Source organism: Balaenoptera ricei, chromosome 1, assembly GCF_028023285.1.
Source record: "Balaenoptera ricei isolate mBalRic1 chromosome 1, mBalRic1.hap2, whole genome shotgun sequence".
Lineage (NCBI taxonomy): Eukaryota > Metazoa > Chordata > Mammalia > Artiodactyla > Balaenopteridae > Balaenoptera > Balaenoptera ricei.
Window position 1 is genome coordinate 20,441,767 of NC_082639.1, and position 17,234 is coordinate 20,459,000.

The window sequence follows — 17,234 nt, forward strand, 5'->3', positions numbered from 1 at the left end:
TTTCCCTGATTGTACCAAAGATGTCTTTTGGCAGTTAGTTCACTTGAATGAGGATCCAAGTAATGTTTTTGCATTTGGTGTGTTGAGTTTTATGATTTAACATTCTACCCTCCTTTTTAATTTTCATGCCATGAATTTGTTGCAGAAACCAGGCCACTTGTCCTGTAGAATGTCCCACATTTTGAGTTTGGCTGACTGTGGTGTTTGCCTATGCCCCATATTTCTGGTAAACTGGTAATTAGATCTTGGCTTGATTAGGTTTTATTTTCTTTTTCCCAGGCAAAAATATTCCATGGAGAGCACTGTATCCCCCTCTTAATGATTTTAAGGTTGGTCAGTGGGTTCAGGCAGTGTCAGCCTAAGGTCTCCATTACAAATTTTCCCAACAATTTTTCATCCAGTTGTTTCAGCATCATTTCATGATTGTTGCCAAGACTCATTATTTCATTAGGTTTTGCAAAATCGTGCTTTTCTAAACCTATCATTTCTCCTGCATCTATTAATTGGATCCTTCTATAAAAAATAACTTTTTCTTATCTACTATTTGGTTACCTGCAATATAACTCATCAAGGAAAGAGCAAAAAATTTTTTATTTTCTTCTATTTATCAATGTTTGTAGTAATTAGTTGATTTCCTGTAAAACTCCATTGATAAAAATGTGTTGTTTTCCTTACATATCATTATTTTTATGTATTTTGTGTTGCAATCTATTGAAGTCATTATTTTTCTTTTAATGCTCAAATTGTTCCATCTTTGGCCAGTGGGGCCCCTTTGTACTGGTTCCTCAGTCATTTTTACATGATCCTAATAGTCTTTGATAGCTTCCTGGCCTTCAGGCATAAGACAACCCAACCTCATCTTTCCTGCTCCAGATCTGGAACCAGCCATTTATCAAAGGAGCCTTGACTTTCTTTGTTTAATTTTTAATTGATTTTTAAACTGGAAAATGGTGTTTAGAGACCAAATCTGTGCACTAGGGGTGTTCATTACTACTGGGTTGGTCTTTGCTTCTAGGCCTTTTCAGCAGAGCTAGAAAATACATTTTTGAGAGAAAAAATACATATTTCATTCATTCTGCTATGTAACTCAGATCTAAGTTCATCCTAGGCTTCTTTAATACTTGCAACTCTTTTTCTCATATGTTGAAAATCTTTATTCCTACTGCCACTGACACAATTACTTTGCTTTATCCAAAAATATAACTATCATAGCTTCAGAATAGCAATATTATTACTAATAATAAGGCTAACAAATGCAATTTAATATTTCTATGCAATTCTAGTTCATCCTTAGATTATATCCTATTAGGGAGGTACAGGCAAAATACTTATAAAGCCACTTGAAATTATTCCCTGTGTAGTTATAACACTTCATTTGTTTCCATTTGTTTTTTGTTTTTAAAATTTATTTATTTATCTATTTTTGGCTGCGTTTGGGTCTTCGTTGCTGCATGCAGGCCCTCTCAAGCTGCAGCGAGCAGGGGCCACTCTTCACCCGCGGTGTGTGGGCCTCTCTCATTGTGGTGGCTTCTCCCTTCGTGGCGCACGGGCTCCAGACGCACGTCTCAGCGGTTGTGGCTCGTGGGCTCTAGAGCACAGGCTCAGTAGCTGCGCACACGGGGTTAGTTGCTCCGCAGCATGTGGGATCCTCCCAGACCAGGGATCAAACCCATGTCCCCTGCATTGGTTAGGTGGATTCTTAACCACTGCGCCACGAGGGAAGTCCCTCCATTTGTTTTTAATTTTTATGGAGTGCTTTATTCTTTTTATTGAACTGTTTTATAAATATGCAACATTTACAAAGTTCCAAAATAGTAACTATATAATAATGTATATTCACATAAGTCTCATTTCCATCCCTACCCACTCCATCCCACATAGCAAACAATTTTTACAAGATTGAGTTTAGTTTTCTATTGTTTAACTTTTAAATATAAGCAATTAATGTATATTTATATCTTCCCACTTACACAGAAGATAGCATACTATAAACGCTACTATGCATCTTATTTCCCTTAACGTATATGGGCATCACTACATATTAGTTTCTGTTTATCATTATATATAAGAACTCTTCGGGGCTTCCCTGGTGGCGCAGTGGTTGGGAGTCCGCCTGCCAATGCAGGAGACACGGGTTTGAGCCCTGGTCCGGGAAGATCCCACATGCCGCGGAGCAGCTAAGCCCGTGCACCACAACTACCGAGCCTGCGCTCTGGAGCCTGCGAGCCACAGCTGCTGAGGACCGCATGCCTAGAGCCTGTGCTCCGTGCCGAGAAGCCACCGCAATGAGAAGCCTGAGCACCGCATCGAAGAGTAGCCCCTACTCGCCGCAACTAGAGAAGGCCCGCGCACAGCAACAAAGACCCAACGCGGCCATAAATAAATTAATTGATTAAAACAAAAAAAGAACTCTTCCACATATCTTTTTACAGCTGCATAGCACTCCATCCTGTGTTTGTACTATAATTTATTCAGCTAGTTCTTAACTGACACAAGCAGTTTCCAATCTTTTGCTATAAAAATAATGCCATAATGAATAGCCTTGTGCACAGAGCTTTTTGTATTTTGCCAATATATCACTAGGATAGATTCTTGCAAGTTTAGCCCTGACCTAGGTTTACTGGGTGAAAGAGTAAATACATATGTAATGTGGCTATAGATTGCCAAATTACCTTAGTTAGAGTTACATCATTTTGCCTTCCCATCAGCAATGTATGACAATGCTATCCTCAGGAGTATTTTGGTATGATATCAGACAAAGGAAGATGCAGAAATGAATCAAAGACAAGGTTCCTGTCCCCAGGAACTCTCAGCCTAGTAAAAGGCTTATGGGCAAATATAACAATATAATGTAATCTTCAGGGCAGATTTATTCTGAAGCTTAAGCTTCAAAGTCCCTCACAGAGACCCTCTCCAAGTCCCCAGCAATGTATGCACAGGTCCATTTTGTAATCTTTTTCCTAAAGAGGACACCCCAAATTATTTAAACATCTACCTCACAGACTTTAGAGCCAGTTCCATAACTTTGGAGTTATGGGAGTGGATTTCAAGTTCTGCAATCATATTGAGAGGAGGGATTCCTATATTTAATGACTGAGACAAAGAGACAAACAAAAAGAAAAGGCTCCTTTGACCAAAGAAATACCCCTCCCCAGATTCTGATCAGTTACACACAGGTAGGTAGCTGTCTACACAGCCCTCTACTTTCCTTCTGTTCTCAAGGGCAGAAACCAAGCCTTAGAATACATCAGTATTCCCAGCTGACAGCTGAAGACTGGTACACTGCACTCAGGACAAGTCTGAACAGATTACCGAGCAGGGTTTTGTTTTTTTTTTGGGGGGGGGGGTAGGAGGGTTTACACCAGGGGAGTGGGTATTCAAGGCAGGTGCCCCCCACCCCAAAACAGACACCTTTCCGTCAAATAAGGCAGAGGTCTGCTTCCTTACCTGTAAAAACAGGGTTAGTAATAAACCCTGCCCTCGTAGGGTTTGGTTAGGATTAGGAGAGATCATTTAAAGACTTAACCCAGTCCCAGACTCTCGGGAGAAGGTCCATAAATGGAGAACAGAAAATAGAACGGGTAATTGGTTGATCCTTGAGAGCAGTAACAAGAGATTCTTTGCACATTGTGCCTTATACAGCACTGGAAAGAGGAACAATCCCTTTATTGACAAATAGTAGGTGCAGATTAAATCGGCGAAGAAGGAATGGACGTTTCTGGCGGTTGCTTACTGATCTGTGAAACTAACTGAATGACCGATTGGTCCGGGTCTCTGAGCAACTGACAGTCCCGGGCTGCTGTCAGGCGAACGCGGGCCTGGATCTGGCTGACGGCTGTGAGGTGCCCCAGCGCCTCAGGCTGACCATCGGGCCCCGAAAACGGCTGTCCTCGCTGTCAATCCCGGCCCCAGCCGGCCCGGACCTCCGTCGCTAGCTGCACAAGCGGGGGGCATCCCAACTCTCTACGAGGAGCTCGAGGGTGTCGCCGCCAGGCAGAGCGTGCGCGCGCTGCAGGAGCCAAGCTCCGGCGCCGCGGCCCCTTCCTCCCCGCCGGGGGCAGGGCGCCTCCGACTCGCGGCTGCCGAGCCCCGGAACAACGAGGCGCCGGCTTCTTTAAGGGAGATACCACCACGCCAGCGGGGCAGGGGACGGCGTCTTCCTAGATGATCGCACCCAGCCCCGCGCCGCCGCCGCCGCTGCCGCCTCGGCAACTGCACCGCCTGCAAACATGGCTCAGTGACTCTGACAAAAGGTGCAGCCTCCCTCCAGGCGGGGCGGGCGCCAGGCCTCCCAGCTCGGGCTGCGCCTCCACGCGGGTCCGCGGAAGAGGGCCGCTTACCGCAGGCATCCCAGGCCCGCGCGGAGGAAGATGCACCAGGCGTTCCACCCCAGCGACCCCGCACACCTGCTCGCAGCTCGGTAGGTCGGAAATGGGGGCGGAGCGGGGGAGGGGAGGCGCACCAGGCGCGCGCACCGCCCCCGGCCCGGACCTGCTGCGGGGGACCACTCCGGGGCCGCGGGCCGTGGACGCCCGCTGCGGCTGGAAGGCGACCAAGCCCTGGGCGTGGAGTGGGCTTCCCCGATCCCAGCCACCCCTGCGGGGAGGGGCACGAGTGGTGCGTTCCGGAGCGCGCACCCCTTCCGCGACTCCCGGCTCGGGAAAGCCACGGGAGCCGGGAGCAGGCCAGCGGAGCGCCGGGCACGCGCCCAGTAGGACCGGCGCTTGGTGTCCCGCTCACGCTACGGAGAGCCGGAGGGGGGCGGGGTCTCGCGGCGTAAGGGGGTGTGTCCGCGCGCACCACGGGGGCGCGCGCTGGCCTCTGACTGGAGGCCGCGGCAGCGGAGGCGCGAGTTGCCTGATAATGGCGGCCTGCAGAGCCCGTGAGAGGGAGAAGCGGCGGCGGCTAACCTGAGGTAAATCTGGCCCCTCGGCGTGGCAGAGAGGCTTTGCTGCAGAGCCGAGGGCCCTGCACGTGCCTCCCGCCCCAGGAGGCCTGTCACAGAGCTGTCAGCGGAGGCATCCCGGGGAAGGCCCCGCGCGCCTCAGGCCTCCGGCCCCAGCAGCGGCCTCTTCTTCTGCCCGTGGCCGCCTCCCCAGGCCCCAGGCCTCAGTCGCTGATCCCGAGGAGTCGGGCAGCTGCAGGACTGGCTCCTCGGGGTGAAGGGCCCCGGCAGGATCCCCTCCGGGTTTCATCTGGAAGTAGCCGGGGAGGGGGAGGGCCTGATTCTTGGCCAATGAGCGGGGCCCTGAGCCGCCGCGTCGGGCAACACCTCTGCCTAGGACTGGCCCTTCCCGGGCGCCAGCAGGTGTACGGCCTGGCCGGCCCGAGACCGAGCGCTGGGTGCGCCCGGCAGGCGCGGGGGCCCGGGGGATGCCGTCCCAAGTCCCCGAGGTTCGCGCGGGATGCATCACCGTGCTGTGTTTTGACCCAGGATCTCAAGGATTGCATAAACACCCTCCCTCCCCCTTATTCAGGGGCTCTCTCGTTTGGGATATGGGACAGCTTCAAAGGCACGAGCCACTTTGAGATGGATAGGAGTTGGCGATCCACGGAGAACAGGAATGTCCACTGTGTAGCTGGGGCAGAGGATTCTGTGGCAGGAAATCAGACCCTAGGAAATACTGCAGGAATTTGAAGAGTGGGTGTCCAGTTAAGAGGAAGTGGGACTAAGAAGCAATCTCAGAAGCTTTCATTTTCTTTATTAAATCTATCCTATGGACTTAAAGTAGCCGGTCCCAATTTCACAGGCTCTAGGGTCGGTAGCTTTTTGTTCCCCTAAACTGTACAATATAAAAATTGTTCAATCTCAGGTTACTTTTCTTGCCCATGCTGGCGTTGTACAAATGAGAATTTGTTCCTGAAGCTCTTCAGAATCTTGACATTCTTCGGAATGGGGAGGCACACTTTAGACTTTCTTAATTCAACACGTGAGCGTTTCCGTGTAGGGCCTTTGCTCCTGCCTTTAAATGATTTATCAAATTGAATTCCAAAGAACTCCCTCAGAGAACCCCTTAATATGCAGGACAGTTTTCATTGGCAAAAATGACCTAGATCTAAATAACTATTGCTAAAACAACAACAAAATTTAACCGTATTCTAAGTAACTTAATCTTTAATGAAACATTTTTCTCCACAAACTGTATTTTCATTTATTTTGCAAGAAATAAGGAAATAACAAACAAAATTAAAATAAGAACATATACAATTTGACCATTTACTTTTAAATAATAAAAACAACTGCACATTTTCACTTCTATATGTGATCTTGTTCACTTTCAGTCCCTAAGCATAAGCCAGGTTTTTGTATTTCTAACTGTGAGGGTTGGTTTTTGGTTTTGCCATTTTTATGACCTTTTATGTGTGTGTGTCAGTTTTCAGGAGAAGCTGGAGTTTTGTTTGTTTTTTCACAATCAGTAAATAAATACTGAATTTTTTGGTTTATTTTTAGCAGTGATGTTTTGAAGCAGTACATATAAGAGGCAGTATAGTGTAGTGGTTAAAACGAAGGCTGTCAGAGCCAGATGGCCTGGTTTCAAATCTCAGGTCCACCAGTTACTAGCTGTTTGACCTTGGGCATGTTGCTTAAACTCTGTGCTTCAGTTTCCTCATCTATAAAATGATCATAATAGTATCTACCTCATAATGCTGTTGTGAAGATTAAATGAACTTAATATTATAAACTGCTTGGAACAGTTCCTGATACATGGTAAGTACTACATTAGTGTTACCTGGTTTACTATTATTAAGATATTTAGATTTGCCTAATGTATAGCAAATATCGTTCAAGCACTGCAAACAGTGAGACAGATGATAACTAAATCGTGCATAAGAAGAAATGCAAGCCAGTAGGCAGACTTAATTTCAACAGAGCACTTTGTTGATTTTTCCAGAAACCTTGACCTTGAAGATGGTGAGTAGCCAGCCAAAGTACGATCTAATACGGGAGGTAGGCCGAGGTAGTTACGGTGTTGTATATGAAGCAGTCATCAGAAAGACCTCTGCACGGGTGGCAGTGAAGAAAATTCGATGCCATGCACCTGAAAATGTTGAACTAGCCCTGCGTGAGTTCTGGGCACTAAGCAGTATCAAGAGCCAACATCCAAATGTGATTCACTTGGAGGAATGTATCCTACAGAAGGATGGGATGGTGCAAAAGATGTCCCACGGCTCTAATTCTTCCCTTTATTTACAGGTATGTGTGGTTGAATGGGAAATAGAAATGATTTGAAAGTAGCATTGGTCAGCAATAAGAGGAATGAAAGAGTCAGACAAACTTCTACTTTTAAATGCAGGTGTTTATATAGTTAGGAGTAGATAGGGGTCTGCCAAGAACTGAGTAGACGTTTGCTTTAAAACAAGGTTTTATTTAAACCTGTGATGCAAATACCTAAAAATAACATATGCCACCTGTTATGCCATGATACTTGCCAATCTGCATAGGAATGGGGCAACATAGGAACTAGAAAAGTGATCGAGACTAGAGTCTAATTAGTTCACTTATTTGAAATCAGTTTTTTTTTGGAACTGAATACAGAAGAGAAGGAAAAACTGTACAACCAGTAGTAGTACCCATAGGTAATTGGGCATTTCTTTATATATCACTGGCTTGAACATAAGCCTCTGCTGTTTTAGAAGGTTATTTAATGTCTTAACCATGCAATTCCATTGAATTTTCATGGAGTATATGGCATAGCGCCTGAATGTTATTAACAGTGCTGTTAGCTAACATTTGGGTTCCTACTCATTCCATGCTCTGTGCTCAGAGCAATCCTATGAGGAAAGTACTATTATTACCATCATTACAAATGAAGAAACTGAGGCTTAGAATAGATAATGAATTTATCCACAATCACATAGTAAGTGGCGGAATTGGGAGCTAAACGTAGGAGTATCCAGCAGCTAAAACTTGTGCTCTTTTAACCTCTAGATTACTGTTTTGCCTCCAAATTACTCTTCTGTAGACCTGGGGAAAGCATTAATATAGGAAAACAAAATCTTTTTTTTTTTTTTTTTTTTTTTTAAGATTGCCTTCTGCCATAGGTCAAAATCTCTAGTAGCTCTACACTTGATGAAGAGAAAAGATACTTAAGACATAGCTAGTTAAAGGCCAGAGCAAAATTTCTTAAGTCCAGTTATTCCTGGAATAGGAAACAACTTGCCATGAGTGTGTCTAAATTCAGAATTTACCATCAGGGTACAAAAGTCTGTTTTAAAACAACAAAAGCTTTTGGACTAGGAGCAACAAAGAAAACAAACGCATTATTCTGTGTAATTAGAAACTTGCAAGTTTCATTGTATGGTAAACAAATATCAGTCTTAACCTAATTTATACTGCAAGTTTAGCATGCTATGCCCTGAAGTTTTCTCTCTTAAGATAAGGGATATAAAACACAACTGTTTAGCCTCTGTTTGTTTTATTGTATTTTTTTCTAAAAGTGCTTATTATGTATGTTGCAATGATAGAAAATATCAGAAACATTCTTACCACATTCCCTCCTAAAAGTGGATAGAACCTTACTGGACTTAGCATTGAATTTTGGAGACTAAAGTGCGTAATCAGACTACAAGTGCAAAGACATTTAAACATATGATGTTTTTGCAAGTACTGATGGTATCCTTGAGTCCAGATCAAGCAACTGTTATAGTAACTAGGCATTAACCAGCTAATCTTTCAAGGCTTTAAGATGTAAAGTACTTCCAGACTTGATTCAGTGATTTTTTTTTTTTTAGTCTAAAGTACCTTCTTGTTTAGTAATTTATTTCATCTTTTTAAAGCCTAATAGACCTGTGTTTGACTTGTGGCACTTTTTGATAGCTGTATGACCTTGGATATGTAACCCACCTTTTCCCAGCAACTGTATCTTCATATGTAAGGAATAATAATGTCTACCTTCCATGGGAGTTGTCAAAATTAGAGGTGATGTAGATACAATACTTGGCACATAGGAGGTATTCAGTAATAAGCAGCTCTATTAAAATTGTCTTTTCTATGGATTTATTTCATTAACCAGACATTCATCAACGCATTAGCAAGTGCCTACTCTAAATTTACACTAGTAAAGACAACCAATATTTACATGTAGTAAAGACAAACAAATCTATAGTGGGACCACAGAGTCTCTATACATGGTCTTACCATTCTGTACATAAATTTTTTTTTCTCCATGTTTTTCTAGATATCTTCCTTGTTCTCATTTGGAATCATTCAGTCAGTTCCTGATAGCTGAAAACCTCACCTAGAAGAAATGTAAAACAAATAACAGAGGATACATCTTATGCATAGGAACTTAGTGGCCAATATGTATACTTGTGATGAGTGTCATGAATGAAAAGTACAAGATGATATAGGCACATAGAGTAGGGAACCTGACATAATCCTGGGGTTCAGGAATTAAGAACTGTTTCAACTGAAACTTGCAGGGTGAATAGGAGTTAGCCAGGTGAGTGACTGAGAAAACTTCCCAGGCAGAAATAACTGTACATACAAATGTCTAGAAGCAAAAAGCATGAAGCGTTCTAAAAATTGAAAGAAAATACTAAGACTGCAGTATACAGGGAGAGTTGTTTTAGATGAGGCTAGAAAGATCAGCCAGGGTCAGAGCACACAGGATCCCATAGCCCATGTTAAAGAGCTTAGACTATATCCTAAGAGAACAGGGAAGCTGTTAAAGGACTTCAGGCAAGGGAACCAATGGCTAACATCCTCTACATGTGACAGTAAGCAGACTGGGATCTGTATTTCTGTAGCTCTCAACCAGGGGCCCTCAGCCTGTTTTTGTATGGCCTGGCTACTAAAAATAGTTTTTACATTTTTTAAGAGTTGTTTTAAAAAAAAGAAGAAGAAAGAAAGAAAAGGAAGAAGAATATGGAACAGAGACCTTATGTGGTTTGTCAAGCCTAAAATATCTACTATCTGGCTTTACTCTAAACCATTATTTGAATTCTGGAAGTCTGCATTGCTCAAAGCTATTTAGGAAGTTTGCTTTTGAGAATGAAGACAGAAGAAGAGAAGAAATGAAGGAAGAGTGATGGTGCTCATCTTTAATCTCAGCATATTTAGTAACAGTGCACCTGGTAAATAATTGTATGATCTGGACCTTTCTGTTCTTTCATTTTCTGTCTCAGTGGCAAACACATGGAACAAGGAAAATGTATGCAAAGAAGACATCTGCAGACCATTGCAATTATGGCTGTTTGCCATTGGGGGAGATGGCATGGAGAGGCGTTCTTTGCCTCTGCCCACCAAAAAGACAAAAGGAAATACTAGTAGATTTAAACATAAAATTAGCGGTTCACTCAATCTTCAGCAACTCCTCACCTTCCCTACTGAGTTTCTATTCAACCCATGGGCCTGAAAAGGATACCATAGGACAAATGCTTTCAAAGCACTGTATTTTAGAATGATAGTTCATGTTCAGTGAAGTAATTAATCTTGAATTTCAGGTAGTAGGAGAGTTATAATTAGATAATGATATAAGAAAAACAGTGGTTTATTCTAGATTTTCACCTTGTATCAAACAAATATACAAACTCAGATTTGAATTTTTATATCAAAATGCATGTATGATTTTTATAAATTGGTTTTTAGAAGCCATCTATTGATAGAGATAGCCAACATATTTGCATTCTGCTTGTAGAAGTTTATGAAGTAATGATGTCTTTAGTTTTATCAGTGACTACAGGAGCACTTTATTTCTGTAACAACTGGTTGTTCCTTCATAATTTTCTCTCAGTTTCACAGATTATGTTGATAGTGTAAGTGCAATACGCAATAAGTAGATTTCAGGCAGTTTCATGGAATAGAATTTCCTAATTTGATGTTTATTCCCCAGCTGGCAAATCTACCTGCTGAAACTTTGATCTTTTCAGGAAGCTATTAACTAGACGGTTAGAGTTCACCTCCATTGACACATGTAGAAAATGTATAGCCAGTTGGATACTTTTCAGAATAAAGCTATTTTTAAATAAGTTTTTACCTCTTGACTTGGAGATTTGGTGTGTATTTGTTAGGGACAAAGTGACAGTTTGAAGTACTAAAGTTTAAAATAAAATGCACATATGAAAGCACTGACCAAATAAAATATTCATGGAATTTCCACTTAACATTGGAGACTAACTTAATCAGTAACTCTTTCTCTATAGCTGAATTGTATAAACTGTGCAGATGATTGTAATCTGTTTTTTTATTTCTTATAGCTTGTAGAGACTTCACTAAAGGGAGAAATTGCCTTTGATCCCAGAAGCGCCTATTACTTGTGGTTTGTGATGGATTTTTGTGATGGAGGAGATATGAATGAGTATCTGTTGTCCAGGAAACCCAATCGTAAAACTAACACCAGCTTCATGCTTCAGCTGAGCAGTGCCCTGGCTTTCTTGCATAAAAACCAGATCATCCATCGAGATCTAAAGCCTGATAACATCCTGATTTCTCAAAGCCGGTTGGATACCAGTGACTTGGAACCCACACTGAAAGTGGCTGATTTTGGTCTAAGTAAAGTTTGTTCAGCATTTGGGCAGAATCCAGAAGAACCTGTCAGTGTAAACAAGTGTTTCCTTTCCACAGCGTGTGGAACAGATTTCTACATGGCTCCTGAAGTGTGGGAGGGACATTACACAGCAAAAGCTGACATCTTTGCTCTGGGGATTATCATCTGGGCAATGCTGGAAAGGATCACATTCATAGACACAGAGACAAAGAAGGAACTCTTGGGGAGTTATGTAAAACAAGGAACTGAGATTGTGCCTGTTGGGGAGGCACTTCTGGAAAATCCCAAAATGGAACTTCTCATTCCTGTGAAGAAAAAGTCTATGAATGGGCGAATGAAACAACTGATTAAGGAAATGCTGGCTGCAAACCCTCAGGATCGTCCAGATGCTTTTGAACTAGAACTCAGATTAGTACAAATTGCATTTAAAGATAGCAGCTGGGAAACGTGACACATATATTATTTGCAAATATCTTGGATAATATGCTGCTTCTGTTTTAACAGTTATGCAACATAATGTGGCTGAAAAAGAATATAAAAAGCTAAACTCCACCTTGTAAGGGTTTAGATTTTATTGTGGGATTTTTTTTTCCTCATTTTTCTTAAGTCCAAGCTGGCCATTTTGTTAATATGTTTTAAGTATGTATTACCAATGTGAGTGTAAATTTTTTTAAATGATCATTGGTAGAAGTTTGGCAGGAAAATTTTCTAAGAGCCAAGAAAAGAAGAAAGTCCAGTTTTCTGGAAATATGTCTCTAAGTATTTTAGACATTCCTTGTCAGTATTAGGAATTTCCATGGAAGAAGAGGTTTGCATGCTGGTAATGCAACCTTTGAAGCTTTGTAAAGGAAACATAAATGTATATATTTATGTATATGTAAGTATGTGAATGTGTGCATTTTGCATTCCATATGAAAAAAATGCCACTTCTGTTTAAATTATTTGATGTAGGTTTGGGTTTTTGAGATTTGCTGGTGAAATCAGTGATGAAAAATAAAAGAACCTTCCCTCATCTCCTACCCTGTCCCTCCCTCTAATGAAATCATACTAAGTTTTTTATTTTTATAATATTATACAGCTTTTTTTTTTTTAAGGCATCATTTTAGAGAGTCTAAAATTATCTGATTAAACGTAAGTGAAATTAAGTGATCCAAAGCTGCTGAAGTATGTTTGAGCTCTCCAGCGCCCTAAAGCTGCAGGAGTTGAATTAGCCATGCGATCATGTGGTACAGGTTGGCAAGGACATTGATGATTCAGTCATACCTTCTTTAGATAACCACGCATTCAATTAACTAATTAAACCACTGCATTGGGACATGTCTGCACTTGAGCATCTGCAATCTGATACAGATCTGAACACAGGATTCTTCTGTATCTGAAAACTTTGCTGTATATGAACTATAGTAATTGATATATTAATTTTTTATTTCAAGACTTTGTCTAAGCCTCAGCATCAAGTCGAAGAAACCAAATGAGCTCTACCCTCACGTTGCCTGCCCTAATATGGTCTCTCATTTAATCACTGGAATTTCTTTCATTTTGGCACTAATGCTGTTTTCTCTTGTCTAATTTGACACAGTAATGGTAGTGATATGGTTGTATTCAATGTTGATCACCTTTTTCTAAAGTGGGAAATGATACTTACACAGTTCGGCAAATGGGTAAAATACTGTGGCATAAGTTATATCTTTGAAATAGAGAGGTTATCAGTTTTATACAGTCACTTGGTATGGTCTGTGTCAAGAACCAACCATTATTCTTCTTGAAGTCAGTTTGATTTTAACCCCATATGGTTGTCTCCAATTTTTTTTCCTGTAAATGCAGATAGTTCAAATGTAAGGGAAGAAAGTTTTCCTAAAACAGAACATTAACAACCTTTAAGGTTGTTAATACTTTAAGACCATTGTATATAGATTAATCTTTATAAAGCACTAGAATCTTTGGTCAAAAGTTTAAAAAAAAATTTAAAAAGGTATTAGAATATTGAAATCATTGATAATTCAGTCTCCTCAGTTTTTTGAACTTCCACAACTTTTGGAATATTCCTATCGTAATTTTTTCCTTATTTAAAATGTGTTCGGGGGACTATAAAAGGTGAAAAAGCACAAAAAATTGGAGTACATAAAATTTCTGAACTATGCATTACTTGGTATGAAGTTTGAATTTTAAACTGAAAGGTTTTATTAAAAATAAAACCTTTTAAGTGATAAAAGTCATATACTTTTAACATTACTCTCAAGCTAATAAATATAAGAATTCTTTTGGAAATTAGAGGTGGAAATACACTGGAACTTCATGATAATTAACCCTCTGGATAGCCAAATTAGTGTAACACAGATCTGGCCAAGGGGATTGAGTTACTGGAAGTAAAAATACATTATAATGTCTAATCAATAACATGGCACTTCAGCAAGAGATTCATGATGACTTAGGTGATGGTATGCCAATGCTTCATTTGCTCTTCAGATATCTACATGTCATGGTTTTGGATCCGTCTCATTTAAAATAGTTAACAATTATAATTTATTTTGAAAAATATTCTATGTTACCTATGAAGTGGAATTATTTCTTTCAGTAAGGATGTAAGGCGATCAGGAAGTTTCTTCTGAAATTTTCTCAAGTCCTTGTATTCTAAAATAACCCGTGATACCAAGAAAAATTATAGTAAATTCTTTGTCTTTATTTGTTCTTTCAGTCAGGAGGTATTTATTAAGTACCTACTGTGTGCTCAGCACTAAAGATCAGTTGATAACGTAACAATTAAAAAATGGTATATAGCCATGAGCCTTTTCCAGCCAGGAGTAAGAAATAAAAGATGATTAGTGAAGCTGGGAAATTCCTGGATATTGCTAGGGGAAAAATGAAAGCAAGAATTTGTGCACAGTGCCTTGCGCATAATAGGTACTCAATAAACAATTATTCTTCATAGAGTCTCTTGCCATGGTTTATAGTGTTTTATGAAATTTGTCTTAATTGAAAAAAGACCAAATATTTCAAATAAGCTTATAGGCAGCTGTGGCCAGTTAAAAGAATGGGGTTGTACAGTTAGTTCCTAGAATGTTATTTTGCACTAGTTGTCACTTAGAAAGATGGGGTTTCTGTAGTTTTTTGGTGCTAAGGGATACTTTGTCATTATGATGAAGTAAATGTTAAGTGTCAGATAAATAGCACACTGAATAGTTCTTTCTGCTGGTCTGTTTTCTCCTCTTTGTTGTTGTTGTTTTTAACTGTAAAATGTTTATCAATCAAACTATTGTAGCAGCTACAGATAATTCACCAGCATGACAAAATGGTCAAAAAATAAGTCATCAGCACTTCAAAAATGAAAGTAACTTTTGAAATTTTCTTTTAAAATTGTCAAATATATTTTATGAAGAATTTATAAAAGGGGGAAATGATTGTAATTTATTGTTCATGACTTTTTTTTTTTTAATAAAGTGAATTTCAACAAAAAAAACCTGGAAATGCTACATTGCTGCTTTGGTGGCTCTGTGAGTAGTTCTGTAATGCTTTACTTCATAGACATAAAATAGAGCATATAAAATTTGAAACAATGTCTTTTTCAGCCTTATCTATTAAACGAAAACTATCTATAATAGAAGCTATTGCGGAGGAAAAGATGATTGAATTATAGGAGTTTCAGCATTTCAAGTTCTCTAAAATTTTAATGCTTGCTGTATTAGAAGAACTTGTATTGCCTGAAATAAATGATTTTCTTTCATTTTTCTTTCTATCTCATTAAGCTGAGGATGCATCCCAGACTCGGAATGAAGTGTAGTAAAAGTACTAAGAGGATGCAATTTTTCAGTCTTTAACTTGAGACCATGGTTTCTTTTCTAGAAAAAAGTCATCTGAGCCAATTTTTTCTCTTCTTTTATAGGTTTTATTATGTATGTCTTCTCCAGAATAAACAAAGTACTGAGGATGCAGTGTACTTAGTGGTCCAATGGAATAGCAGAGGGAAAATGAGAGACAGAAAACTTTAACTCTACATGTGATCTAATGATGAGTAGGAAAGTAGGTGTCAGAATTGTGGCTGCTTCTGACTCTGCCACCTCCTGGTACAGCCTTTGCAGACAGGTAAATTTTGCTTTATATTTAAAGGGTTTTGTTTTGTTTTGTTTTTGAATCTTGAAGCTATAAGTACTTGTATTTACTAGCCTTTTCCTTTGCAGTTTACAAAGCGTTTTCACATAGTTTTTACATATCTTTTCAGTGAGTTTTACTTAAAATAGGGGCTGATTTCTTGATGAAGAAATTAATAGCAAAACACCAGTTAATGAGGTAAAGGTTTTACCTTAACACAGGGTTTTAGTGCCTAATCTCTGACTCCAGTTGGAGTTTACTCTGACAGAGCTTTATCTTTCTCACTGAAGTAATGATCCTAGGTTGTTCTGGTCTTTTCTTTAAATTCAAATGTTGCTCTCTTGGTCGACCAATCATAGATGTCCTCTCAAAGTGCAGTGTAATGATAGACAGTTGGTTCTGATTAGATAATAACTCCCACTTGAGAAACCTACCAGCCACACCTCTTGGAAGCCACACCTCTTGAGGGCAAGTGCCTCTTTTAAAGGCAGCGCTTTCCCTTTTGCAGTTGTTATTGGTTAGAAGGGAATTGTTTTTTTAAAAAAAAATTGCCTGAGCTTGGGACTTCACTCTTTCATTTCCAGTTCAGCCCTGGTATTTCAAGCTTGGCTTGTTCTGAGCAGAGGTTAGGCAACATAATGTTACCGAAGGCATTGTGGTCTCGCTGCAGAAGCACAGGCAGGTAGCAGGTCTCATATTGAATACTAGCTTTCATAAATACCTACATAATTAATGTGTGGCCTTGGGCAAGTCACTTCATTCTGAGCCTCAGTTCCCATATGTGTAAAATGGAGGTGATAATATTTACATTTCAGGGTTTTTGTCAGAGTCAGAGATAATACACATAAAGTGCCTGGCACATTAAATTCTCAACTGGTAGCCATTGCTGTTACTGTGTTCTGATTTTGATGGTACGTTGAATGAATGAGTAGATTCCCCATGAACCAGTCTTCAGTTGTAGCTTTTATTCTTGTCCCTTTGGGGAGAATCTGATGAAGGCTCTACATCCTCTCCTCGGGAAAATGTTTGCCTATAATTTCAGGAGACTTATAGATGCCCACATTGACCCCAAGTTAAGGGACCCTGAGCTATAGGCTCGACTGAGTACCTCTGTGCTATAGCTCCTGGGCTGAAAGTGGGCCATATGTGAGGAGACTTCTAGGGTACTTGTACCACTTTGTTTCTTGACCTGAGTGCTGGTTAGATGGGGTGTGTTTACTTTGTGAAAATTCATCAAGCTGGACTTACAAGTTTTACACTTTTCTCTAGTGATTTATACTAAAGTAAAAATGTTATTTAAACAAATATGCATTGGGGCTGGAAACTATTGTGCCAGCTGTTGTCAGAGACAGAGAGGGAGAGGACACAGACTTGGAAATCAGACACTACCTTTCTGTTACTAGCTATGTGACTTGCATGAATTCCCTAACCTCTCAAATCTATAGCTTCCCACATGTATAAAATAGAGATAATACCTGACTCAGAGAATTGCAAAGATGAAATGAGATGCTGCATGTAGAAAGGCACGGCACAGTCAACAAATGATTGCTTCCCATTCTCTTTGGAGGACTCGGAATGACTCTGAGCTGCTTTTACTGCTAATTTACACCCCTGATAGAGAGCAAGTTTTGTCTGTTTTTTGTTTAATTTAGCTTATAT

The 17,234-nt window shown here is 40.4% G+C and overlaps 1 protein-coding gene across 2 annotated transcripts; it reads left to right on the plus strand.

The window, feature by feature from the left end:
- The first annotated feature begins 3,971 nt into the window (after positions 1-3,971).
- On the plus strand, positions 3,972-14,903 carry PDIK1L (PDLIM1 interacting kinase 1 like). Of its 2 annotated transcripts, none has more exons than XM_059916011.1 (3): positions 3,972-4,420; positions 6,894-7,195; positions 11,200-14,903. In XM_059916011.1, exons 1-3 carry the CDS (start codon positions 4,165-4,167, stop codon positions 11,938-11,940), a joined length of 1,299 nt encoding a protein of 432 aa, XP_059771994.1. In that variant the 5' UTR covers positions 3,972-4,164; the 3' UTR covers positions 11,941-14,903. The 2 variants fall into 2 exon arrangements, with proteins under 2 accessions (XP_059771994.1, XP_059771993.1); XM_059916010.1 differs by lacking the exon at positions 3,972-4,420 and adding an exon at positions 4,646-4,915.
- The last annotated feature ends 2,331 nt before the right edge of the window (positions 14,904-17,234 follow it).